Source organism: Budorcas taxicolor, chromosome 5 (assembly GCF_023091745.1).
Source record: "Budorcas taxicolor isolate Tak-1 chromosome 5, Takin1.1, whole genome shotgun sequence".
NCBI classification, from domain to species: domain Eukaryota; kingdom Metazoa; phylum Chordata; class Mammalia; order Artiodactyla; family Bovidae; genus Budorcas; species Budorcas taxicolor.
Genome location: NC_068914.1, coordinates 144473104 through 144500781, shown reverse-complemented (window position 1 = coordinate 144500781; position 27678 = coordinate 144473104). Strand labels below are relative to the sequence as shown.

Genomic DNA, 27678 nt, shown 5'->3' with positions numbered 1-27678 from the left:
TGCCTCGTCCATTGATGTACATGGGGTGTTAAAGTCCCCCACTGTTGTTGTGTTACTGTTAATTTCTCCCTTTGTGTCTGTTAATGTTTGCTTTCTTTAGGTGCCTGAATCTTTTAAAAAGAATATCTTAAAAAAACATTATTATAACACCTGAGGAAATTAACAAAAATTATTTAATATCATCTATATAATACTAATTTCTAAGTTTTCCAACTAACACATTTTTTTTCCCAAACTAATCTCTGATCTGCTGCTGCTGCTAAGTCGCTTCAGTCGTGTCCGACTCTGTGCGACCCCATAGACAGCAGCCCACCAGGCTCCCCCGTCCCTGGGATTCTCCAGGCAAAAACACTGGAGTGGGTTGCCATTTCCTTCTCCAATGCATTAAAGTGAAAAATGAAAGCAAAGTCGCTCAGTCGTGCCTGACTGTTAGCGACCCCATAGACTGCAGCCTACCAGGCTCCTTCGTCCATGGGATTTTCCAGGCCAGAGTACTGGAGCGGGGTGCCATTGCCTTCTCTGATCAGATTCATGCATTATATTTGGTTGTTACATTTAAAAACGTTCTCATATTCTAAACTAATCCCCTTTATTTTTTTATTAGTTTGACTTTTTTGAGAGAGAGAGCAAGCGATGATGTCAGGCTAGATGACTTATAGAATGTTCCCATTATGGAATATGATATTTACTTTTGAGAAAGCCTAGGTGGAAGGGCTTCCCAGGTGGCGCTAGTGGTAGGAAAAAAACAAAAAAACAAAAAACCTGCCTGTCAATGTAGGAGGCAAAAGAGATACAGGTTGTTCCCTGGGTTGGGAAGATCCCCTGGAGAAGGGAATGGCTAACCACTCCAGTATTCTTGCCTGGAGAATCCCATGGACAGAGGAGCCTGGCAGGCTATGGTCCATAGGGTCTCACAGAGTCGAATACAACTGAAGCAACTTAGCGTAGCAGCATAGTTGTCTTATGGAATATTCAATATTCTTGATTTGCCTGATTATTTCTCACTGTGTAATATAACTTGTTCTTTTATCTTCTGAAGGCAGTTCTGAAGTCTTAGGTTTAAACTAAACTTTTTGTAAAAATATTTGGTTAAAAAGATAAATAATGTTGGGAACCTCAAATATGTCTCTTCAGGAGGTACATAATGTCAGGTTGCCCCGTTATTAATGATGGTGAGTTTGATTGCTTAGTTAGGGTGGATGGTGAGTTTGATTGCTTAGGGTGGATGGTGAGTTTGATTGCTTAGTTAGGGTGGATGGTGAGTTTGATTGCTTAGTTAAGGTGGATGGTGAGTTTGATTGCTTAGTTAGGGTGACGACAGACTAATTTCTCCAGTGGTAAGGTGTGTTCTTTTTTTTTAATTAACAAGTAATTTGGGATGACACTTTGTGACACCTCGCACAAGGACTCATTCTCCAATTAAACTTAGTGGTTTTCATGTCCATTTCCTTGAGGAAATGACACATGATCCTTTGATGGAGCTATTTCAAACATTTTTAAAAAATAAATTATTTTGCACTGCTTGAAAGTAAGATTCTTGCCCACTGGTGTTCAGAAAGTAGAGGAGGAGGCTAGGAGATAGTTGGCTCCCAAGAAGAGGTTCAAATATGAGGGAGTCTCCAGAGAATGAGATGGTGGATAGCGTCACCATGATTTGATGGACATGAATTTGAGCAAACTCTGGGAGACAGTGAAGGACTAGGGAGCCTGATGTGCTGCAGTCCATGCGGTCACAAAGAGTCGGACACAAGTTAGCGACTGAACAACCACCACCACCACCAGATACTAATACTTTCCTTTAGGACATGTATGGAAAAACTCAGTCACAGAGCACTGAAGGATGCTGAGGGTCAGAAGTTCCATTTCTTCAAAGTTTTTGGAGACTAGCAATCCCTTTAGGAAAGCTCTTCCTTCTGCTCTCCCAACCCATAAGGCTTTGCCTCGTTGTTACTCTTACCAAGGCACGAAAGAGCCATTTAGAAAGGAAGGGGTAGGTAACAGAGAAAGAGAGAGGCCTTTGTGAACTTTTTGCTTTCAGCAAGCCTACCCTTATTGCTAGCTCTGCTTTAACCCTTATTATCTGGTTTTCTTTTTCAGTACTCCATTGTGGAACTGCAGGTAAGTAGAAGTTTCTTTCTTTTTTGCTGTCCTCTGTGCGGAAGGTGGTTGATGCTAAGCCCCAAAACCAGCAACAATCGTGGGATCTTGGTCCAGAGCCTGAGACTTTGCACTGGCCCCAAGCGCCTGCGATTCCACCTAAGCTGTGCCTGTTCTCTTGCCTCTGCCCACCCCGCCCCTCAACCTCTGTAAATAAGGACAGCAACCTCTACAGTGATGAACGTCCCTATTCTGATTCCTGCAACTTCTTTCTCTGTGCTGTGTCAGTCCAGCAGAGCTTGGTTCTGTACCCGTCTTAGTCTTTGGGATGGCTAATATCACAGACACTCAGCCACTGAACATGACAAGGATACCTGTGAGAAGTGTTAAGAAAGAGGCAAGAATTCCCCACAATACCCCCTCCATTTTCCCATCAAATTAGCTCTCTTTCAGGTAGTCAGTCCTTCAGAGTTACCTGTCTTAAGGGACCAAGAATTAGCATTCTTTGTAAAGAATATCTTACATAAACAATGTTATCCTGGATAACATTCTGAAACTGGATAACATTTTAAAGAACCTAGTCTAACTATTTGAATCCACCGAGGGTTCTTTTCTTCCTGGATGCAGACCACAGGGGTTATGAACAGCAGGTGGGATTCTTTACCTGCTTTTTGCTTCTTTACCTGCTTTCTGCAGTGCAGGGTGGGAATCAAAGAGGCAGGCATGTCATGAGATATCTTTTTCTTGAGCACAGGATCCAAATAACAATAGGATTGCACAGTGGCTGAACGTGGTGCCCAAGCAAGGCATCGTAGACCTGTCCTTCCAGCTGGCACCAGAGGCAACGCTGGGTACCTACAGTGTGGCTGTGGCTGATGGCAAGACCTTTGGCACCTTCAGTGTGGAAGAATATGGTAGGTGGGAGAGTTAGTAGGTCAGAGTGTTGGACATGATCTTGTGTAAGAACCAGCAAAGGTCAAGTGAAACTTACTGTGGAACTAGGTCAAAGATGGCAGAAGATTTTACTTCCAGTGGAGCCTCATCACCAATCCAATGGACATGAACTTGGGCAAACTCTGGGAGACGATGAGGGACAGGGAAGCCTGGCGTACTGCATTCCATGGGGCTGCAAAAACCCAAACACGACTTGGTGACTGAACAACAACAACAATATACACTCATTGTAACACATTAGCATAAGCTAAGTGACACACCCACTAGCGCCATGACAGGTCCCAGGCTGGCCATCAGAGATAAGAAAGTGGGCTGTGAACCAGCCTGGAAATCTCCATCTCTTCCCCAAAATAGTTGGATTACTCTTCCTGCTCATTAGCCTATGAAATTTTTGCTGTTGTTTAGTTGCTAAGTCATGTCTAACTATTTGGTGACCCCATGGACTATAGCCCTCCAGGCTCCTCTGTCGGTGGGATTTCCCAGATAAGAATAGTGGAGTGGGTTGCCATTTCTTTCTCCAGGGGATCTTCCTGACCAAGGGGTCAAACCAGCATCTCCTGCATTAGTAGGTGGATTCTTTACTGCTGAGCCACCAGGGAAGCCCAGCCTATGAAATTACCCAGCCCATACAAACTAACCATCCCATATTTTCACACCTCTCCCCTTCTGAGATGGCTCACACTCTGTCTGTGGTATGTGTTTCTCTTTAAATAAATCTAATTCTTACTTTTTTTTTAAAGGGATTATTTATTCATTTTAGTGCTAAATCAGTAACTTTGGGAGGATTTTCCCTTAATAATGCCCCATTAATTTAATTAGCTGGGCTTCCCAGGTGGCCCTAGTGGTAAAGAATCCTCCTACCAATACAGGAGTCCTGGGTTCCATCCCTGGATCAGGAAGATCTCCTGAAGTAGGAAATGGCACCCCACTCCAGTTTATTCTTGCCTGGAAAATTCCAAGGACAGAGAAGTCTACAGTCCACGGGGCTGCAAAGAGTTGAACGTGATTGAGCAATTTAATTAGATAATTATTATCACTGTATTATACCCCTCTGTTCACTACCTGTGTAGTAAAACTTTCTTCCTCTTCATTTTCCATCTCTCTTTCTACTCTTTCCAGTGCTGCCTAAGTTTAAAGTGGAAGTGGTGGAACCCAAACAGTTATCAATGGCGGAAGACTCTTTCTTAGTGAAAGTTTGTAGTAGGTAAGAATAAAGCTCTGGATCCACTGAGGATGAAAGCTATATTGAGAGATGTTGTGATCGAGTGTTATGAGGAGAGGATTGTGGAGGTAGTGGTTAAATTTTGTGATGTTTTATGTGGCTCAGAGTCACAATTTCTGCAAAAACACACTTTTTAAAAAATTTGTTTTTTATGTGGACCATTTTTTAAAAAGTCTTTATTGACATTTGTTACAATATTGCTTCTATTTTATGTTTTGGTTTTTCGGCCATGAGGCATGTGGGATCTTAATTCCTGGACCAGGGGTTTAACCCGCATCCTCTGCATCGGAAGGTGAAGTCTTAACCACTGAACCACAAGGGAAATCCCAGGGACACATTATCTGCATTTTTGTGCTTACCTTCCTCTGCTTTCTCAGCTGGCATTATTGGTTTAGAATCTACTTTGTGCAGAGCACAGTATTGAATCCCATGGGAAGGAGGAGTAAGGAAAAAGAAAGACACTGTTGTCCTTTGGATGGTATTTATTGTGCAATGGCAATACTCTAAAGCTATGAGTAGAGCAGAGATGTGAATGAGAGCCGGAGAAAGGTGGGGCTGTCAGAGCGCTTACAGAGATGGGCATGCGGAAGAAAGGAAAAGTGTTTAGGGGAGGAGGGCCTGGATCACAGGTGGATTTGCCCCTCTCTGATTCCTCATGTTTTTCTGGGTTAGGTACACCTATGGAAAGCCCATGCAAGGAGTAGTGCACGTATCAGTGTGTCAAAAGCCATATATTTACCGGTATCCAGATCCAGAACGGGAACATTTACCTGACAGATGCAAGAAAGTCTCTGGACACGTGAGTAAAACAAGATGTAGAAAAGGAACCTTATTCTTATGTCCTAAAGAGTAAGTAAGCAAGCACCAATATAGAAAAGTGGTTAAAAACATCCAGAGTAGAAATAATTTCATGTGATTAGTACCTCATTTCTAAAAACACAGAAATCTTTTTATCCCTCCAAAGATAGAGCTCTTTTAGAATCTGCCTTGGGATCAAGAGATTAACCTAAACCCTTCGAAGATACAATTTTCCTGTTCTGAAGGTGGTTCTTTTCTGCTTCTCATATCTTGGAAGTTCCAAGTCATGTATGGGTGTATGCTTCATGTTATGGAATACTTTTTCTATCTTAAAGATGGAGAAACTGGGAATTCCCTGGTGGTCCAGTGGTTAGAATTCCATGCTTTCATTGCCAAAGGCCCAGGTTCAATCTCTGTTTGGGGAACTAAGATCCCATAAGCCATGTGGCACACACACAAAAAAAATTTGAGAAACTGAAGTATAGAGATAAGAAATAATTTTCTTCTATAGGACATCATGAGTTAGAAGTAGAGATTAGGGTCTTCCCTGGTGGTCCAGTGGTTAAGAATTTGCCTTCCAATGCAGAGTATGTGGGTTCAATCCCTGATCAGGGAACTAAAGATTCCACATGCTGCTCAGCAGCTAAGCCTGGGAGCCATAACTATTGAAACCCTGCACCACAACTAGAGAGCCCGTGTGCCCTAGAGCCTGTATAATCACAACAGATAGCCTGTGCGCTGCAATGAAAGATCTCCTGTGTCACACCTAAGGCCAGAGCAGCCAAGTAAGGAGATAAACTTAAAAAGAAGTAGAGATTAGGTTATTCACCCTCTTTCTTCCTCTCTCTCTCTCTGATTGCCTCACTAGATTGACAAAGCAGGATGCATCTCAACTTCTGTGGCCATGTCCATGTTCAACTTCACTGGGTATTATTACAGACAAGACATCAATATCATGGCTACTGTGGTGGAGGAAGGGACAGGTAAGTGGGATGTTCCTTGCTTCATTAAGAAAAGGGAAGGGAAAAGAGTTATCCAAGAGAGAGACCCTCTATAGTGAAAGCTATGGTCTTTCCAATAGTCATGTATGGATGTGAGAGTTGGACCATAAAGAAGGCCGAGTGCCAAAGAATTGATGATTTCAAATAGTGATGCTGGAGAAGACTCTTGAGAGTCCCTTGGACTGCAAGGAGATGAAACCAGTCGATCCTAATGGAAATCAACATTGAATATTCATTGAAAGGACTGATGCTGAAGCTACAATACATTTGCCACCTGATTCAAAGAACCAACTCATTGGAAAAGCCCCTGATGCTGGGAAAGATTGAGGGCAGGAGGAAAAGGGGGTTGACAGGATGAGATGGTTAGATGGCATCACTTACTCAGTGGACATGAGTTTGAGCAAACTCCCGGAGTTAGTGAAGGACAGGGAAGCTTGGCGTGCTGCAGTCTGTGGGGTCGCAAAGAGCTGGACATAATTTAGTGACTGAACAACAATTCGGATGACACAAGACTCGCCTTCATCAGTGCTTAGAAGGGACTCCGTTCTAAGTTCACAGTCAATGGGAAATGTCAGATTTCATCTGCCATCCATTCCCTATTTCCCCAAAAGTTTGGGAAGGAGGAGTTAGTTTAGATCTTTGGTCAGAATGATAGTCATCTTCTCACTTCCTGCGGCATCATCCTTTCAGGCAGTCTTATGTTAAACATGAAGATGAGGATGTTAGGTATTTAGATCATCATACATCTGGTTTCCCTCTGCAGGAGTGGAGGCCAACACCACCCGGAATATATACATTTCTTCACAAATGGGATCCATGACCTTCGAAGACACCAATGACTATTATTACCCCAATTTCCCCTTCAGTGGAAAGGTATGTTGAAACTCATCTCTGCTCAGACAAAAAATGCTTAACCACCCTGTCAACTCCTTCCTGAACATGTATTAACTTAGCATTTTTCTAAGTATTCTATATGTATTCACTTTAATCTGTAAAACAATCCTGAGTTAGACATTATTATTGGCCCCATTTGACAGACAAAAAGGCTGAGACACAGAGAGGTTAGTGAAGTTCGATGATTTTCCCAAGGTTATACAGCTCATAAGTGGTAATTATGGTCAGAGCTAGGCAGCCTGCCCTCTAGAGCAACAGTCCCCAACCTTTTTTGCACCAGGGACCGCTTTTGTGGAAGATGTGGGGGGGATGGTCTTAGGATGATTCAAGTGGATTACATTTATTGTGCACTTTGTTTCTATTATTAGTGCATCAGCTCTACTTCAGATCAGCAGGCATTAGATCCTGGAGGTTGGAGACCCCTGCTCCAGAGTATGTGCTTAACTCCTGGCACTGTGTGTCCTTAATCTCACGTGAGATGTGCCTTAAATACTAATGTGACTTCAATGACCCTCCCAATGCCAGGGGTTCCCCTCCTCCTGTGTCAGTTTTTGAATTTTAGAGCTGCAAGTTACCTGGTGAGATCATCTAGTCTGAGTTTCTGCATCTAGGCAAGGTTAATATCAAACTTCCTGCCACAGAGAGCCACTTATGGTTCCTTAAGCACCGTCTTTAGAGATTTAAAAAATTGTAGTGTCTTCTCTCTGATTCCTAGCATTCCACCCCTCTCTCTAGCTTATCTTCTTCACTTCCCAAATAATTGTTGAACACCATACTATTGTACATATTCAGATCCGTTATTCCTTGGTTATCTCTTCTTTAGACCAAGAGTAGGTCCACACTGTCTTAGAGCCTAAGGATTATACAATTTAGGATTGGAAGAGGATGCTCTGTAGGAAAATGAAAGCAAAAAAATATACAGAGCTTTGGCAGCGGGGTATGAAAAAGAGGAGCCCTGATGTTTCCTAAGCCACATGGCAAATCTACTTCTTTTGTGTTCATTCATTTGTTTTTTTTTTTAACATTTTATTTTGTATTGGGGTATAGCTGATTAAAAGTGTTGTGATAATTTCAGGTGAACAGCAAAGGGACTCAGGCATACATATACATGTATCCATTCTCCCCCAAAGCCCCTTCCCATCCACTGTTACATTATGCTGCCACATAACACTGAACAGAGTTCTCTGTGCTATACAGTAGGTTCTTGTTGGTTATCCATTTTAAATATAGCAGAGTGTACATGTCCATTCCAAACTCCCTAACTAGTCCTTCCCCGCCACAGCCTTAAGTTGTGAGCCTCTAAGTCTGTGAGCCTCTGTTTTGTAAGCAGTGCATTTGTGTCATTTCATTTTAGATTCCACATATAAGGGGTGTTATATGATATTTCTCCTTCTCTGTCTGACTGACCTTACTCAGTGTGACAACATCTAGGTCCATCCTATGTGTGGCCAGTCCATCTCTGCTCCAGGTCAAGCTACTTCTGTGTGTTTCTCAGTTCCTCGTAGAGCCTCATTTCCGACTCTCCACATCACATTTACCTTTTTCTGGACTCTTTCCTGAAATGTCTCCTTAGAATTTTGAATGTATTCCAAACCTGACTCTAATGACCTTCACCCCTCAGATAAGAGTGAAGGGCCACGATGGCTCCCTCCTCAAGCATCATCCAGTGTATCTGGTGATTCCTGGAGAAAATGGAAACATCAACCAGATCCTAACTACTGACAACAATGGCCTCGCTGCCTTCAATCTAGACACGGCTAATTGGAACGGGAAAAGCATTTCTCTGGAGGTAAGCACTGGGAGTTCCCCTTTCCAGCACAGAAGACCATCTGAAGGAAAACTTGAGAATGTCCTTGTTTCTCTCTCTGCCCTCCCGGTAAGTCCATCACCGCACTTACTCACCAGTTCTGCCCTCCCTGTGACAGAAAGTTTTTCTTAGACACCACCATTTTTAATTCTCATCAAATAAATGACCCTTCAAATAAAAAAAATTGCTATTTCTATTAATTCATTTTATAACTTAACTGCCTCTCTATCTGGTTCTCTATTTGAAATCAGATTCAGTTCAGTTCAGTTGCTCAGTCGTGTCCGACTCTTTGCAACCCCATGAATCACAGCACGCCAGGCCTCCCTGTCCATCACCAACTCCTGGAGTTCACTCAGATTTACGTCCATCGAGCCAGTGATGCCATCCAGCCATCTCATCCTCTGTCATCCCCTTCTCCTCCTGCCCCCAATCCCTCCCAGCATCAGAGTCTTTTCCAATGAGTCAACTCTTCGCATGTCAAATTAGGGAGGAAAAAATGGTTCAGAATCATCTTCTTCCTCTCACTCCCCCTTTCCTTCTTCTTATTACTCATAAAACAGCAAAGAGAATTCTAGATTTTGCACAACTTGGAAGGTTATTTGTACCAGTTATCAATTGCTGCTTCACAAACAAGTGCAGGGTAATTCCCTGGCTTTCCCATGGTTAGGATGTGCTTTCACTGCTGAGGGTGACGGGTTCAATCCCTGATCGGGGAACTAAGAAACCAAAACAAAAAAACAAACTACAGAACTTCAGTGTTACACAACAGGAAGTATTTACTGGTCTTGTATCTGGGTAATCTGATGGCAGCTCTGCCCATCTTCGTGGAGTTCCTTATGTCTGTGGACCAGTTGACTGTAGGCTTGCACTCCACATGTCTCATGATCTGCTGAGACAGTCCAGGTATACCAATGGTTCAGTGGGTAAAGAGTCTGCCTGCAATGCGGAAGACACAGGGGATGTAGGTTCGATCTCTGGGTCAGGAAGATTCCCCTGGAGGAGGATATAGCAGCCCACTTCAGTATTCTTGCCTGAAAAATCCCATGGACAGAGAAGCCTGGCGGGCTACAGTCCACAAGGTCTTAAAGAGTCGGCTACAACTGAGTGATTAAGCACATACCCATTCTCATGGCAGTGAAGAGACGCAAAAGACATACAAAGACTTTTCTGAGCCTCTAGTTAGCTCACATATTTGAATATCCATTCCCCAAAACAAGTCACCTGGTGGGTCCACAGTTAGACCTAAAGGGTCTATGATTCCTTGGTAGAGGATGTTGCTATGGGGAAGGAGGAAGAACTATAGCCCATAAGCAAATACGTACTATTTCTGTTGTGACTAATTTGCCTATTTCTGTACTCTAGGCATCACTCAATCACTCCTCTTAGAAACGATTATTTTCAGTCTTTTTTTTGTATGTGTGACTGTTCGGCACGTGGGATCTAGTTCCCTCACCGGGGAGCAAACCCATGCCCCCTGCATTGGAAGCAGGAAGTCTTAACCACTGGACCACCAGGGTAGCCTGATATTGATTGATTGATTGCTTTTCAGTCTTATTATCCTCTGTATCTAGTTTTCTTAGATTTGAGATACATTCTTTAATCTCTTAGTCAAACTTGTCTCTCCTTTGCATCAGTGTGTGAAGGTTTATCACTGACAATTTTCTATTACCTGACAGCTATAATTCAGCTCTTACTTTATACCCTGACATACCACAATGTTGCTTCAAGTAACCACTGTTATGGAGTCCTCAGACATTCTTGGTTGGACCTCTAGTGAAATATCTACATGCCACTCTTAGGCAGTACCTATTTGAGAATCACAACAGCCCTACCGGGTTGATATAGTTGGGGTACATGCCTTTAAAGGTCTTTTTTTCCCTCTCTCTCTCTTTCTCAGGGCAGGTTCCAATTGGAAGAAACATATGATCCAAAACAAGTGCCTCGTTACTACCAAAATGCCTACTTGCACCTGCAGCCTTTCTACAACACGACCCGCAGCTTCCTTGGCATCCGTCGATCAAGTGGCATCTTGGAATGTGGCCGGCCCCAGGAAGTGCTGGTGGATTACTACATCCATCCGGCTGATGCAAACCCTGACCAGGAAATCACCTTCTCCTACTATGTGAGATTGGGAGACGGGGGCTGGAAGGAAAGGGAATAAGGACAGTCAGTCAGAGAAAGTGAACAGTCTGGATAGAGCTATAAGACAGGACTTCCTTGGTGGTCCAGTGGTTAAGACTGCTCTGCCAATGCAGGGAGTGCAGGTTCAGTCCCTGGGTGGGGAACTAAGATCCCACAGGCTGTGAAGTACAGCCAAAAGAGTTTTGTAGAAAACTGTAATGCAAGCCGTATAGGTAATTTCTAAATCTTTATTTGCCACATTAAAAAATTAAAATAATGGGGGTAACTAACTTTTAAAGGATATCTTATCTAACCCAACATATGATCATTTCCACATGAAATCAACATTAAAAATCATCAATAAACATTTTACATTTTTTTGTTTCAACCGTGTAGCAATGTATGCATTAGAAATTCAAAGTATATATTTTATACTTGAAGGAGTTTGGACAAGTCACATTTCAAGGGCTCCAGGAGTCATATGTGCCCAGTGGCTACTGTGTTGATATAGGTATAGAAGATGGGAGGACATGGGTAATAAGGAGATTTTGAACAGGAGTCCAGGGAAATAATGTGTGAGGAAATAATACTAGGAGTTAATGAGAAAATGTTGCGGACACGGGCTGAAAGGGAGCAGGGTGGGTTGGTGGGAGGGAGACTGAGGAGAGGATGGGGACTCAGAATAAATTTCCGTATGTGTTTCATTGGTCAGTGTTTTAAAATAGATAATATATCACCTTCATGATTCAGCTAAAATAAATCAAGTGATAAAGGAGTTGTAAATTTCATGCCAAGAAAAGTGAGCCTTTTCCAGAGTGTCTCATGCATTGCTGTCTATGCTCCTTCATTGTTGCCACCATTAATCTTCATTTATACTTGCATAGTGATTGTCAAGCTGTATTTTAATAAACTTTATATGTCTCTCCCCAAAAAAATAAATAAATAAAATAAAATAGATAATATAGGGTTAACTTTGATAGCAACTTTCTGGAGAAATGTGATTACAACTTGTAGTCTGAAAAAAAATGTATAAAGACAAGCAGTTTGGTGCCTTGCCTGGTGGTCCAGTGGTTAAGAATCTGAGCTTCCACTGCAAGGGGCATGGGTTTGATCCCTGGTCAGGGAAGTAAGATCCTGCATGCCCTGCTGTGCGGCCAAAAAAACCCAAAAAAAATAAAAAGAAAAACCAAGACTAACAGTTTTACTGGTCACCATGAGTCTATCCTCAGGAAGTCCTCAAGAACTGGACTCATGTGAACCTTGGGTTTGATGGTCCAGAGTTTTTTTTATTCCTTTATCACCTTCTTAAAGCCTCTGAGAGATTTTATCCCCTAAATCATTTCAGTGTCTCCATCAATCTAAAACAATCATCCAAATAACAGAATGAGGAGGGGTGGGTGGGAAATAATAAGGCAGAGTTATAATATGTGTACTGAGTTCAGGACAGAAGTGTGGGAGGCTTACGAGAAAAGTGGAATTGGAGCAGATCAGTGCGGACTTGACTGAAGCCTGAGGAGTTGGCCTACTTAGAAACCATTGTACTGAGTTCATTTTCAAGGGAGAGAGAACAGGAAGGGAGAGATAAAAAGAGATTTCTTGCCAGAGAGTCAAATGTCAGAGGACTCAAGACAGTTCAAGATGCATTCATTTCCACTGACTTCTTTAAAAAATTTTTTATTTATGTATAGTTGATCTACAATGTTGTGTTAGTTTCAGGTATTTAATTACACACACACACATATGTATATATATTCTTTTTCAGATTCTTTTCCCTTGGAGGTTATTACAGAGTATTGAGTAGAGTTCCCTATGCTATACAGTAGGTCCTTGTTGGTTATTTATTTTATATATAGTAGTGTGCATATATTAATCCCAAATTCCCGATTTATCCCCACCCCCCCACCTTTAACTTCCACTGAATTTTTAATTGAGTGATAATTTTTTTAAAGTTGTAAAAACAGAAACAGACTCACAGAAAGAAGGAACAGACTTGTAGTTGCCAAGGGGGAAGAGACTTGTTGGAGGGATAGATTGGGTGTTTGGGATTAGCAGATCCAAACTATCATATGTAGAATGGATAGAAAACAAGGTCCTATTGTATAGCACAGGGAACTATATCCAATCTCCTGGGATAAACCATAATGGAAAAGAATATTAAAAAAAGAATGTATCTATGTGTATAACTGAGTCACTTGGCTGTCCAGCAGAGATTGGCACAACATTATAAATCAACTATACTTCAGTAGAAAAAAATGTTTTTTAAAAAGGTTGTAAGGATGGATTTTAGTGGACATTATGTTACAAGGATCATAAAAGAATAAAACCTAGAGATCTTCAAGAAATGGTGTCAGCTATCTGTTGTGAAGAATAGTTTCTGTTCTGTCTGGTTCCAAAGCCATGGTGGCCTGTGTCTCCTTCCACCCACCCCCTGGTTCTTTGCAGACCCCCAACTGGAGGAAGAGTCATCGGAATTCTGGGTACCATCAGACATATGACAAGCTGAAGGATGCTCCACAAAGTACTTACCTGGACTCCTGAACTATGAAAGAAGCCTCTCCTTACAGAGAGGTGTAAGGATTGGACTAAGGCTAAACTCCTCTAACTTCTATCTTGTTGATGATTTTTATTTTTTCTCTTCTTTAGTTAATAGGGAAAGGAAATTTGGAGATGGAGGGGCAGAAACACCTGAAGTCCAGGATGCAAGGTGACTGTTCATGAATCTCTTGGAAGACTTAAACTTTAAATTTCCAGTTGAATTGGTTTATAATGCTTTTCAGATCTCCTTTATGGTAGTTTCCTTCTACTTTTTGTATATTCATTCTGTTAATTTTTGAGAGTTTGATATTGAAACACCAACTGAAAATTTTCATTTATCTACTTAAAAATAATTGTAATATATAGTGGAACTACATGTAACTTGGTTCTGTGTTTTCCAAGTCTCCTGTAAGTTTACATTACATTTGTAATGTAAAATTGTTTTTACATTGATTCAACAAACAAAAAAGAAAGAAAAAAGAAGAGAGACAAGAAAAAACTTTAAACTTCTAGGAAACAGTTCTTATACTAGAAGCAAGAGCAGGAATAGCAAGAACAGAACAATAACCACAGATCGGAAAAATGAGAAACAATTTGCCCGTGGTTGGCTCACGGAGAAGTGCAGACACAGGGTTGGATGTCACTGGTAGGTGAGCATGTACTCTCATGCCTGAATATCCCCTCTTCTCTTTCAGGACTGAAAGGCTCCTTCTCTCTCCCACTGGTCTTCAACTCCAGATTAGCCCCTGATCCTTCCCTGGTGGTCTATGCCATTTTTCCCAGTGGAGGTGTCATAGCGGACAAAATCCAGTTCTCTGTGGAGATGTGCTTTGACAATCAGGTAAAATGGCAGTTAAGGCGGGTGAAGGAAAGGTCTGGGCAGAGAGAGGGAGCTTGTGTGTCCTGGGGGTGGAGGGAGATAAGGCAGGGCCAATGGGAAAGGCAGGGGAGAACGTTGAAGCTGGATGTCATGTTCTGTATCTTTAGCATGGTTTGTTGAACTGTCTCTCCTGCTTCTTTTAAAAGGTCATGCTGGGAAGTCACATGTTCTGTAGACCTATTCCATAAATTCTCTTTCTACTTTGCATCTTTTAAACTTTCTGTATTATTTTACTGTGCTGCTTACTTTTTCCAACTGTATCACAAGACACTGCTTCTAAAGGGCAAGACTTTACAAAGAAAAATCAGTATAAAAGTGAAGGACTTGGGGGAATTCTCTGGCAGTCCAGTGGCTGAGACTTCATCTTCCAATGCTGGGGGTTTGGGTCAAGGAGTTAAAATCCCATATTCTTCGTGGCCAAAAAACCAAAATATTAAACAGAAGCAATATTGTAACAAATTCAATAAAGACTTTAAAAATGATCTGGATCAAAAAAAAAAAAAAGACAAAGCGACTCTAAAAAAAAATGAAGGAGTGGGCTAGGGACCGTACTTAGGGCATATGGCTGATGACTGTTTCTCCTCCTCTCCAGCCTGACCTGATCCCCGTGTTGTCCTTTTCTCTTCCCCAGGTTTCCCTTGACTTCTCACCTTCCCAGCAGCTTCCAGGAGCAGATGTGGACCTCCAGCTGCGGGCAGCCCCTGGGTCCCTCTGTGCAGTCCGGGCCGTGGATGAGAGTGTCTTGCTGCTTAGACCAGAGAGCGAACTGAGCAATCGTTCGGTGAGTGGCCTACTGACATGGCAAGAGGGGGTCGACAGAGAAGATAGTCTGGCTGCATCAGGATAAAAGATGGATTCTAGGGAGCAGGAAAGAGAGTCTCAGGGAAACAGTGGAGGCAAAGTTGGTGTGGACATGAAGGTAGAAATGATGATATGGGAAATTCCTAGAAATCCAGTGTTTAGCACTCAGGGCTTTCACTGCTAGGTCCCAGGTTCAATCCCTGGTCAGGGAACTAAGATCCTGCAAGCTGCTTGGCATGCCCCAGCCCCGAAAAACACGATATGAGAAGGGCATGGTTAATATGATCATAGGGATCAGGAAAGATGAAATAGGAGATAAAGATCAGATTATGAGAAAAGATGAACTAGAGGAAGGGGCTTAGGATGGAAGAAACTAAAAGACGCTTACTCCTTGGAAGAAAAGTTATGACCAAACTAGATAGTATATTCAAAAGCAGAGACATTACTTTGCCGACTAAGGTCCATCTAGTCAAGGCTATGGTTTTTCCTGTGGTCATGTATGGATGTGAGAGTTGGACTGTGAAGGAGGCTGAGCGCTGAAGAACTGATGCTTTCGAACTGTGGTGTTGGAGAAGACTCTTGAGAGTCCCTTGGACTGCAAGGAGATCCAGCCAGTCCATTCTGAAGGAGATCAGCCCTGGGATTTCTTTGGAAGGAATGATGCTAAAGCTGAAACTCCAGTAACTTTGGCTACCTCATGCGAAGAGTTGACTCATTGGAAAAGACTCTGATGTTGGGAGGGATTGGGGGCAGGAGGAGAAGGGGACGACCCAGGATGAGATGGCTGGATGGCATTACTGACACGATGGACGTGAGTCTGAGTGAACTCCGGGAGATGGTGATGGACAGGGAGGCCTGGCGTGCTGCGACTCATGGGGTCGCAAAGAGTCAGACACGACTGAGCAACTGAACTGAACTGAACTGAACTGAGGACAAAGAATACAAGGACAACAAACTGTGCCCACAGAAGCTGAGAGAAGTGATTTCACTGTGTCAATATTTCATTTGCTTAAGAAAAAAAGATTAATTTCCTTTCCTGTCTTTTCTCAGGTCTATGGGATGTTCCCATTCTGGTACCATCACTACCCTTATCAGGTGGCTGAATACGACGAGTGTCCAGGGTTTGATCATTGGAACTTTCCACAGCCCTTTATTGAGCCAGTGCTTGAGGAGCGTTGGAACAACCGTCCTGTCATGTGGAGGCCTCGGCTCTCTGAAAAAATAGACGTTTTCAGTTTCTTCCAGGTCGATGTTCTTACCCATTTTGTTCTCATAGAAACAATGGTGGGGGGGGGGGGGGGGGGAAGGAAAGTCCATATCGACAAAAGCATGTGGGCTCAGGTGGGCACTGACAGGGGCAAAATCTTGAAAGAAACTCCTGGGTGGCAAGGAGCTTCTCTTGGTTCTTATGCTTGAAGAAGTTTCCCACATATGAGGCCAAACACCTATCCTCTCTCTGGGGTCTGCAAACATTGACTTTCATGGGATCAGTATAGAAGGAAAAAAAACAAAAACAAAAACAAAACCACAAGGAAAGGTAGACCAGAAGTATCCTACTATTACAAAATATTTTGCATTTATTTTATCAGCAAAGTTTTGGGATGCTTTGGCCCATGTCTGGCCATTGGTTCTCTGAGGTCAGGAAGCAGGTCTTGTTCAATCTTTTCGTTTTCTCTAATACTTTATCCTTCAATATATTTTTGAGCCTGATCCACTCAATATATTTTTATTGAATTGATCAAGTTGATATGGTCTCTGCCCTCAGAAAATTCATTTCAAATCAAATAATAAGGATACAGTGACTAATATTCAGAAGAAGTATTAAACATATCGAACAATGAAGTACGTGGAATACTACTATTTAGCCAAAAAAAGAATGAAATCTTGTCACTTGCAACAACCTGGATGGACCTTGAGGGCATTATGCTAAGTGAAATAAGTCAGATGGAGAAAGACAAACCTTGTATGATCTCACTTATACGTGGTATTTAAAAGCAACAGTTAACAACCGACCCATAGATACAGAAAAGAGACTGTAGTTGCCAGAGATGGGAGATAGGGGGCGGGCAAAATGGGTAAATGTGGTCAGAAAGTACAAGCTTCCAGTTGTGAAATAAACAAGTCTTGGGAATGTAATGTACAGCATAGTGACTATAGCTAGTGATACTGTATCTTGTTGTTTAGTTGTTGTTGTTTAGTCCAACTCTTTTACGACCCCATGGACTGTAGCCTGCCAGGCTTTTCTGTCATGGGATTTCCCAGGCAAAAATGCTAAAGTGGGGTGTCTTCCTGACCCAGGGATCAAACTTGAGGCTCCTGCATTGCAGGTGGATTCTTTACTTCTGAGCCCCTGGAGAAGCCCAATGATATTGGGCTTGAAAGTTGCTAAGAGAATAGATCTTAAAAGTCCTCATCACAAGAAAATAATTTTTTTAAATTATATATGGTAATGGATGTTAACTAGACTTATTGTGATGATCATTCTGCAAAAACATATGCGTATGTGTGTATATACACATGCATAATACATGCATATATACGTATATAAATACGATGAAATAAGTTTCACTGAGAGACTTTCATACTGACTGGAATAGAAGTGAACCAGTCTTGGTGGCTGAGTATAGGTCTCACAATTAATAGGCAAAAAATGTGTTGGTTCAATCCTTTGAGGGTGAAATTTCTAGGCAGTAGCCCTTGTAGTAAGGGAAAGGACCCCCTCTAACACTTCATTCTCTGGTCCCTTTGGTGCCTATCAGGACGTGGGCCTGAAAATACTGTCCAATGCCAAAATCAAGAGGCCAATAGATTGCAGTCACCAGAATTTAAGACACAGAGTTACGTTGGCTGAAGGTAAGCTGTCTCTGATTCACTGAAATATTTAGAATCACAGAACTCTGAAAGCTCCCTCTTTGCCTCCTCTTCTTGCCCTGAGCCTCTAGCCAGGATGATAATGGATTGTGGGTTATAGATGCAGGCAGTTTCCCCAGGCATTTCACTCTCTTTCTATGGGGTGGGCTTTTGAAGCCTGAAGTTCTTATCTATTCATTCTCTGGCCAAACATCCCCACCTGTCACTTTCCCCAAGAGCCTTGTGACCAGTTAGTTCCTCAGTGGTCCTTCCTCCTCATCTCTGACTTGCATTTTCTCCGCTTCCCTCTGAATGTCTTGCTAGTAGTCCCTTTACTTTGACTTATCGTGTGACTCAAGTCTTCTGCTTTTCCCCTTATTCCTTGTCTCCTTAGCAGTGAATGATGTTAGTCCAGTGGCTTTCAAGCCAACTCCATCAGTTCGGCTGGAAGAGTCTCAGGTTCGCCAGTACTTTCCAGAGACTTGGCTGTGGGATCTGTTTCCTGTTGGGTAAGTGATACCTCAAAGGTATAACAAGATTATATATACACAGTGTGGAGTCAGGAGAGAACCCAGACTCAGATAATTTTTAAAAATTAATTAATTTGACTGTACTGGGTCTTAGTTGTGGCATGTGGGCCCCTTAGTTGCAACATGTGGGATCTAGTTCCCTGACCAGGGATCAAACCCAGACTACCTGCATTGCGAGCTAGACTCTTAGCTACTGGACCACCAGGGAAATCGCAGACTCAGATAATTTCTAATGAACCTAAGTCTCAAGCCAGAGAATAGCAAGGAAAGATAAGAAAGCCTTCTTAAGTGAACAATGCAAAGAAATGGAGAAAAGTAATAGAATGGGAAAGACTAGAGATCTCTTCAAGAATACTGGAGATACCAAGGAAACATTTCACACAAAGATGGGCACAATAAAGGACAGAAAGAGCAAGGACCTAACAGAAGCAGAAAAGATTAAGCAGAAAAGATTAAGCAGAGGTGGCAAGAATAAACAGAAGTCTCAAGCCAAGAAGGTTTAATGGAAATATGAGAATGTTTTTCTTTCCCTGGATTCTTAAACAATTGTATACAACCATTCGAAACAAATCCACACATCTTCACATTTGCACAGTGCAGACAGGGCAGGGCCACACCGACAGAAAGGCACATCTTGATGTTAGTTTAGTTTGTACTCACTCCTTTCCTGCTTGTCCTGACAAACCATAAGGATGCGTATTCTCACAGTGCCTCGGAGGGCACTGGGCTGTCATACAGATACGTTTGCACACATACCGCCTCCCCCAGTCCTCAGACACATGCTTTTCCCATACTTGTACAGCCTCACCTGAAGACTCACAGTCTTGAGATTCACTTAGGCCTCCAGTCCAGTTGCTTTCCCCCACCATGCACAAGAGCAGTAAAATAGTCACTTCTGTAGGCGAATTTGTAGCTGAGTTCTTGTGTCCTCGCAGCTACTCGGGACAGGAGTCTGTCCACATCACCATTCCTGACACCATCACCACGTGGAAGGCCATGACTTTCTGCACCTCCCAGTCCAAGGGTTTTGGCCTCTCACCCACTGTTGGAGTGACTGCCTTCAAGCCGTTCTTTGTTGATCTGACGCTCCCTTACTCAGTGGTTCGTGGTGAATCCTTCCGTCTGACTGCCACCATCTTCAATTACCTGAAGAAGTGCATCAGGGTAAGAGCTGAAGATGTAGGAAGCAGGTATCAGCCCCTACACTGGAGGCATACCCATCTCCCCAGAGAAAAAGATGAGACATCAGTGTCTTGGCCCTCCCATCTTCCTAACCTTCTGGGCATTGTCTGCTTTACTCATATCTTTTTTTATTTTTAAAAACTTATTTTAGTTAATTGATTTATTTTGGCTGTGCTGGGTCTTTGTTGCCACTTGGGCTCTCTCTGGGAGGCTTTCTCTAGCTGCTGTGAGTGGGGGCTACTCTTCACTGTGGTGCGTGAGCCTCTCATTGTGGTGACCACTCTTGTTTCGGAGCACAGGCTCCCTGCAGGCTTTAGTAGCTGTAGCACGTGGGCTCAGTGGTTGTGGCTCCTGGGCTCTAGAGCACAGGTTTGTGGTGCATGAGCTTAGTGGCCCCTTGGCATGTGGGATCTTCCCAGACTAGCGATCGAACTTGTATCTGCTGCATTGGCAGGCGGATTCTTAACTGCTGGACCACCAGAGAAGTCCTATTTATATCCTTTATCTTTCAAATATCCTCTTTAGGTTCAGACTAACCTAGCTAAGTCACAGGAGTACCGAGTGGAAACACAGACAGACCCTCAGGCCTCCACCTGTCTGTGTGCTGACGAAGCAAAATCCTATCACTGGAACATCACGGCTGTCAAACTGGGTAAGAGCAGGACGTGGCAGGTAGGCAAGGAGAGAACAGAGGTTAGGAATGCTACCTTTCCTGTACTACATTTGCTTTGTTTTCTCCTTCCTCTCTGTATATTTGCCTCTATTTTTCTCCCTCTTAAGTCTAGGTTATAAATAAATGAGCAAATATTCTTTGATAAATGACTCCAAATTATTCACATCGGACTATTTCAAGTGTGAAAGGGCGAGTTTTAAAATTTACACCAAGGACTTCCCTGGTGGTCCAGCTGGTAAGGCTCCACACTCCCAGTGACCAAGTTCAATCCCTGGTCCGGGAACTAGATCCCACATGCTGCAGCTAAGAGTTCACATGCCACAGCTAAGAAAATACCCCGTGTGTCCTGCCTGTCACAACGAAGAAGATCAAAGATCCCAGGTGCAGCAACTAAGACCCAGGACTACCAAATAAATAAATATTTTAAAAAATATATTTATGCCAGGACAAGGGATATAGTTTCATGTTACTAGTCAGACACTAACTATGGGCCAGGCATTGTCCTAACTGTGTCACATGAATTAACTCATTTAATCATCACAATTTGGGCTTCCCTCATGGTGTAGTGGTAAAGAATCAACCTGCCAGTTCAGGAGACACGAGAGACCCAAGTTCTATTGTTGGGTTAGGAAGCTCCCCTGGAGAAGGAAATGGCAACCCACTCTAGTATTCTTGCCTGAAAAATTCCATGGACAGAGGAGCCTGGTGGGCTATAGTCCATGGGATCCCAAAGAGTTGACTGGTCGCATGCACATGTGGGCACACACACACACACACACACACACACACACACACACACAAAATCATCACAATAATCCTTTCAGATGTCATTTGCTCTCAGATTAAATCCTTGCAACTCAAATTGTGATCTTTGGGTGAATTAGTGATCTACTGCTGCTTAACAAATTACCCTAAAATTTAGCACCCTTAAAGAATGTTTATTATCACAGTTTCTGTAGGTCAGTGATTGGTATGGTTTAGCTGAGTGCCTCTTGCCCAAGGTCTCTCATGAAGTTCAGCCAGGGTTGTGTTCTCCTCCAAAGATTTGCCCAGGAGAGAACTTACATCTAGGGTCATTCCAGAGCCTCTGATCCTCATAGGCTGTTAGACTGAAGGCTGCAGTTCTTGGCCTCAGGTATTGGTTGGTGGGCTCCCTCTGTTTCCTAACCCATGGCTCTTCCCACTGGACTGCCTCCTGACATGACAACTGGCTTCGTCCACAGTGAGTGGCTCAAGGGGTAAAGGGAACCCAAGACAGAGCTGCAGTCTTTTTTGGCTGTGCTGGATCTTCATTGCAGCTTGCGGACTAAGTTGCTCTGCAGCATGTGGGAACTGAATTCTCCAACCAGGGACTGAACCCACGTCTCCTGCACTGGAAGGTGGATTTGCAATCACTGGATCACCAAGGAAGTCCCTGCAGTCTTTTTTTAACCAATCTCAGAGGTGACATCTCACTGCTTCTGCTCTATCCTCTTCTTTAGAAGTGAATCACTAAATTCAGCCCACAAGCAAGGGGAGAAGATGACAGAGCAGTGTAAATATCAGGGCAGGGGTTGTCAGGGCCCCTTAGAGGCCGCCTACCACACTAGACCAGCATCAGTGACTCCTGGAAGCTTCTTGGAACTGCAGACTGTGGGCCACACCCCAGATCCACTGATGCAGAGCTCTTATTGTAACAAACCAGAGCCACAGGTGACTTGCATGCATCAAGTTTAAGAAGCAACAGTCTAGTGGGGAAGAGACCTCACTGGTACCTGTGCCAGTGGGGCCAATATCTTCCTTTCTCCCTCTTTCTTCTCAGGTCATGTAAACTTCACTATCAGCACAAAGATTCTGGACAGCAATGAACTCTGTGGGGGCCAGAAGGCGTTTGTTCCCCTAAAGGGTGGGAGTGACACACTCATCAAACCAGTTCTGGTCAAGGTGAGTTGTCTGCAGGTCTAGCTTCAGAGGCAAAGGCAGCTACCAAGCCAGGGATGTTCAGCATGTGTCCGACCACATCAGTGAGTCTGTTGCAGCATTCTAAGTCCAGCTGCCATCAGGTAGCTCACCTTTGTCCTTCCCTGAGCCGTTTCTGCTCTTAAATACTTGCTAAACCCACACTGATGGCCTATGAAAGTGTCTAATACAGTACCTGCACTTTTTTTTTAAGAAAGAAATGGAAAATTTTATTCAAGCCAGATTTGAGGATTATACCCTGGGAAGAGCTTCTCAGAAAGCCCTGAGAACTGTGCCGCACTTTGGAAGTCAAGGCACAGTTGCATGAGTTTTCTTTGAGACAGAAGACTGTGTATCAAATGATACATTATTGACAATTTACATAATCTGGATATAAGGGTCATCATAGCGGGTCATGTGACCCCTTATAAGATTAAGAAGGAATGTTATCTTTTTTTAAAAAAATTGGAGTATAATTGCTTTACAACGTTGTTAGTTTCTGCTGTACAGCAACACGAATCAGGTGTATGTATACATACATCCCCTCCTTCCGACTCCTCCCTCCCACCCCTCTGATACTTGGTACTTTGGAGACACTCAATGAATGTTAGTTTCTCCTATGAAAATCCCTATGTCACCATTAGCTACGTCACATCACCATGAATTCCATTGCCCGTCCTGTCTCCTAGAAGTGTCCCAAACTTGTCTTTAGCTCTAGCCCAGAAAGAATCTTACTGAGAGGCCCCTCCCTGGGTTGAAAAGGAGTCCTTCTGAATGTCAAAGAGAAGCTCTGTTCCCTCCAGTTGTGAGCGAAGCCCTCGGGGCGCAAGCAGGGCCTCTTTTTCCCCGGGTTTCCCTTCCCTTTCCTATCCCTCCAGGGCCACCTGCCCTGATGCTCATCTAGTTTTTCTCACCCATCCTTGTCTCTTTTCCTGTCAGCCGGAAGGAGTCCTTGTGGAGAAGACACACAGCTCACTGCTGTGCCCAAAAGGTGGGTGAACACAGAGAGGGGTTGATGTGAGAATTCCCTTAGCAACAGATTTTCTTAGGCAAAAGGAGGAATCTACAGGACAAGGAAAAAATAGGAGAGTCTAGGGGTGCCATTCCCAGGGGAGCCAACTAGCAGAGAGGCAGGAAAAGAAGAGAAATCATACAGTACATTATGGTGCTGGCTGGAATTTATTTTTAGCAAAGACCGCTATGAATAGTAATAAAAAAAAAAATCTACCTCCAACCCACAGAAAGCAGTGGTTACAGAAAACCCTGGGTGATGGCAAGTTTTCCTATGGTTTGGGCTCGAGAAGCGCCACTGCTTCCACCTTTCTAGTGTTTTACCGTTTCTCTGCCCCTCACAGGAAAAGTGGCTTCAGAATCCATCTCTCTGGAGGTCCCTGAGGATGTTGTTCCTGATTCGGCCAAGGCTTATGTCACTGTTCTGGGTAAGCAACCAGAGATTCTTAGCTCAAAAAGGAAAAAGTGGGGCCAGCAGCTCTCAAGGTGTGGTGTGAGCTGAAGCCTATGGACCTACCTGAAGGAAGGGGTGGAGGGCTAGAAGAGACAAAAGAAGAAGAGCTTATTTTACAAACTGAGCGCATACAGCCTGTGCAGTGTGGATGGGATTATACACACATATGCCCAGTTAAAACCAGAAATGAGGGACTGTCCCAGTGGTCCAGTGGTTAAGACAACCTGCATCCACTGCAGGGGGCCTGGGTTTGATCCCTGCCCAGGGAACTAAGATGTGCCCATCCCACATGCCGTAAGCCAGGACCCAAGAAACAGAGAAACAAAGACAAAAAACAGAAAAGAGACTGGGAAGAGGAAGTTAAAGTTCATTAAGTTTTATGTGTATTTAGGTTTAGGTCTATAAATTGAGTAGAGGGGAGACAAAATGTTTGTGGTAACCATTTAAGAATAAGAACTTTATCCATTTGAATATAATTTTGGAAAGATTCAACCATGTTTAAAAGGGCATGCCACTTCTTTGGGCAAGGAGAGGGAGCAAATAGGAAAACATGAGCTTGAAAATTGTATCAAACTGGTTTAGGATCTCAGTTATGCCACTTAATAGCCATGTGACTTTGGATAAGTTAGTGAACGATTTTGGTCCCTCTTTTCCCTTCTGTAAGACAGGGGCAATAACCTACCTCTCAGGATTGGTATAAAGATTAAATATAATATAATATCAAGTTCCCGGCACAGTATCTAGCACATAGTCAAAGGCTTTATGTGTTATTCTTTCTTTACTCTTACCCCCTTCCCTGATCCCTTCCAGGTTAAAATGTCCATTTTTTTCTGCGTTTGATTCTAGTATAGCACTCACTATCCTGAATTATAACTCACTGTCTTTCTGTGTCTTCCACACTGCATCGAGGACTCCTTGAGGATAAGGGTCCTGTCTATTTATTTACTTAAATTTTTTTATTATTATTTTTTTGGCTGCCCTGGATCCTTGTTCCTGCATGAGCTTTCTCTTACTCTCTAGGTGTGCACAGTCTTCTCAGTGTGGTGGATTCTCTTGTTGTGGAGCACGGGCTCTAGGGTGCCGGGGCTTCAGTAGTTGTGGTGCATGGTCTTAGCTGCCCCGTGGCATGTGGAATCTTCCCGTATCAGGGGGATCGATTCCACACATTGGAAGGTGGATTCTTTTTTTTTTCAAGTGGAGATTAATTGCTTTACAACATTGTGTTGGTTTCTGCCATACAAAATGTGAATCAGTCATAACTAGGCATATGTCTCCTCCTTCTTAAACCTCCCTCCCATCCCCTACCCCATCCTACTGCTCTAGATTGTCAGAGCACCTGCTTGAGCTCTCTGTGTTATAAATCACCTTCCCACTAGCTCTCTGTTTTACATATGGTAATGTGTATGTTTCAGTGGCAGGCGGATTCTTAACCACTGGACCACCAGAGAAGTCCCAAAGGCCATGTCTTTTTCATTTTTGTTCTTGGAGCAGTTCTTGCAGTTGACATTCAGGACATATTTATACATTCAAATTGAGCTCAATGACTGAAATGAAGATGTTCATGAATCACTTACATCAGGCTTCCTGGCTTGTGAAGTATATGGAGGGGTCGGGAAATTTAACGTGGAAAAGCATGCCAGGAGGATGTGTGTGTCTGAGTGAGACGTGGTGATTCGAAAGGTGATGTAGTTATATGCAGTGGAGGCACTTAGAGACTGAGACTAAGGATTGCAGGTTTTGTTACATCCCTCATCAGCGTTTTAAAGCCTTGCACTCCTTCAGGTGGCCTGTGGACCTGTCTGTGTACTCCAGTACCTTGTACATACCTAATGTTATAGGACTATGTTATAATTGCTTATAATAAGTTAGAATAGTGATGTAGGGACTTCCCTGGTGGTCCAGCAGCCAAGACTCAGAGCTCCCAATGTAGGGGGCCCAAGTTTGATCCCTGGTCAGGGAGCTAGAGCCCACATGCTGTGACTAAAAGTTCACATGCTGCAACTAAAGATCCTGAATGCTGCAACTGAGACCCAGAGCAGACAAATAAATAAGTAAATATTAATATTTAAAAAAAATTGTGGGACTTCCCTGGTGGTCCAGTGGGTAAGAATCCACCTTCAGTGCAGGGAAAGTGAAACATGAAAGTGAAAGTTGCTCAGTCATGTCTGACTCTTTGTGACCCCATGGACTATACAATCAGGCCAGAATCCTACCGTGAGTAGCCTTTCCCTTCTCCACGGTATCTTCCCAACCCAGGGATGGAACCTAGGTCTCCTGCATTGTAGGCAGATTCTTTACCAGCTGAGCCACAAGGAAAGCCCAAGAATACTGGAGTGGGTAGCCTCTCCCTTCTCCAGGGGATCTTCCTGACCCAGGAATCGAACTGGGGTCTCCTGCATTGCAGGCGGATTCTTTACCAACTGAGCTATCAGGGAATTTGGGTTCAATCCCTGGTCAGGGAACTAAAATCCCACATGTCTCTGGGCAACTAAGCCCACATGCCACAACCAAAGCATAGCCAAAAAAAAAAAAAAAAAAGAAAGAAAGAAAAAGCCAAAACAAAAGAATTGCAGTGTATTGTAATTGCTTGCCCCACTGACTACGGGCACTTCGAGGTGGAGACTGTTGTACCTGGGGTCAAGAGTAATGACTCACAAAATGGTAAGTAATATGTGTTCTTTGGAGGGCTTCTCAAGTGGTGCTAGTGGTTAAGAACCCGTCTGCCAGTGCTGGAGACATAAGAGATGTGGGTTCCATCCTTGGGTAGAGAAGATCCCCTAGAAGAGGGCATGGCAACCCATTCCAGTATTCTTGCCTGGAAAATCCCATGAACAGAGGAACCTGGTGGGCTACAGTCCATGGGTTCTCAAAGAGTCAGACATGACTGAAGTGACTTGGCACACATGTATTCATTGAATGATAACTCTTCAGGGTCCCTGCTTCTCCCACCATCTTCTTTCCCTCTCCTTTTGGACCCCAGGAGACATCATGGGCACAGCCCTGCAGAACCTGGACAACCTGGTGCAGATGCCAAGTGGCTGTGGGGAGCAGAACATGGTCTTGTTCGCGCCTATCATTTACGTCCTGCAGTACCTGGAGAAGACAGAGCTGCTGACGGAGGAAATCTGGTCTCGAGCAGTGGGCTTCCTGAAGCTGGGTGAGCTGGCTCACCCTTTCTTCTTGGACACTTGCTTTGGGGCCTATGGTTGGGTTATTAAGACACAGGGAATTTTGGTGTCTGAAGTGGACCTCATCCTTGCAAGCCATGGGAGTGTTTTTTGAAGTTGTTGCTCTCCTCTAAAACCACGTCTGGCTTCCCAGGGTACCAGAGGGAACTGATGTACAAACACAGTAATGGCTCCTACAGCGCCTTTGGGGAGCAAGATGGAAATGGAAACACATGGTAATGTTGCCCAATTCTCAGTGAGTTCTGCTCCCCAGAGAATAATTCCAGAACCCTTTGGAATTATTCCTCTACCCTCCCCTGCACCCCATTCTTGCTTTCTATCCTTTACCACTTAAACATATTTTTAAAATTAATTTTATTTTTTTATTTATGGCCGTGTTGGGTTTTTGTTGCTCTGTGGGCTTTTTCTAGTTTCGGTGTGGGGTTTCTCTTGTGGTGCGTGGGTTTCTCTTGTGAAGCACAGGCTCCAGGTGTGGGCTCAGCAGTTGTGGTACATGGGCCTTAGTTGCACTGTGACATGTGGAATCTTCCCAGACCAGGGATGGAACCCATGTCCCCTGCATTGGCAGGTGGATTCTTATCTGCTGTGCCCCCAGGGAAGTCCTCCTCTATCACTTTAATACTATTTATTTCAGCTTCATGTATGGTCAGATCCTTTACCCTTCTCCCTCACCTTGTACCTACCAGTTTTTGTCCTCATGAAGGCCAAGTAAGACCTCCCTTTTCCAGGCTTCCTATGGCAT

At 43.5% G+C, this 27678-nt stretch overlaps 1 protein-coding gene across 1 annotated transcript in view; it reads left to right on the top strand.

Annotated features, from left to right (window-relative positions):
- Window positions 1-27678, top strand: part of A2ML1 (alpha-2-macroglobulin like 1) — a 50113-nt gene that overhangs the window by 5883 nt on the left and 16552 nt on the right. The window contains exons 5-25 of the mRNA XM_052639779.1: window positions 2098-2118; window positions 2852-3011; window positions 4171-4255; window positions 4946-5072; window positions 5940-6054; window positions 6836-6945; window positions 8588-8755; window positions 10671-10895; window positions 13538-13598; window positions 14125-14270; window positions 14941-15090; window positions 16161-16355; window positions 17870-17963; window positions 18355-18469; window positions 19426-19654; window positions 20198-20324; window positions 22147-22268; window positions 23223-23274; window positions 23639-23722; window positions 26729-26905; window positions 27070-27151. Of these exons, the coding sequence (XP_052495739.1) occupies window positions 2098-2118; window positions 2852-3011; window positions 4171-4255; window positions 4946-5072; window positions 5940-6054; window positions 6836-6945; window positions 8588-8755; window positions 10671-10895; window positions 13538-13598; window positions 14125-14270; window positions 14941-15090; window positions 16161-16355; window positions 17870-17963; window positions 18355-18469; window positions 19426-19654; window positions 20198-20324; window positions 22147-22268; window positions 23223-23274; window positions 23639-23722; window positions 26729-26905; window positions 27070-27151 (2645 nt within the window). The remainder of the gene's footprint in view (window positions 1-2097; window positions 2119-2851; window positions 3012-4170; window positions 4256-4945; window positions 5073-5939; window positions 6055-6835; window positions 6946-8587; window positions 8756-10670; window positions 10896-13537; window positions 13599-14124; window positions 14271-14940; window positions 15091-16160; window positions 16356-17869; window positions 17964-18354; window positions 18470-19425; window positions 19655-20197; window positions 20325-22146; window positions 22269-23222; window positions 23275-23638; window positions 23723-26728; window positions 26906-27069; window positions 27152-27678) is intronic.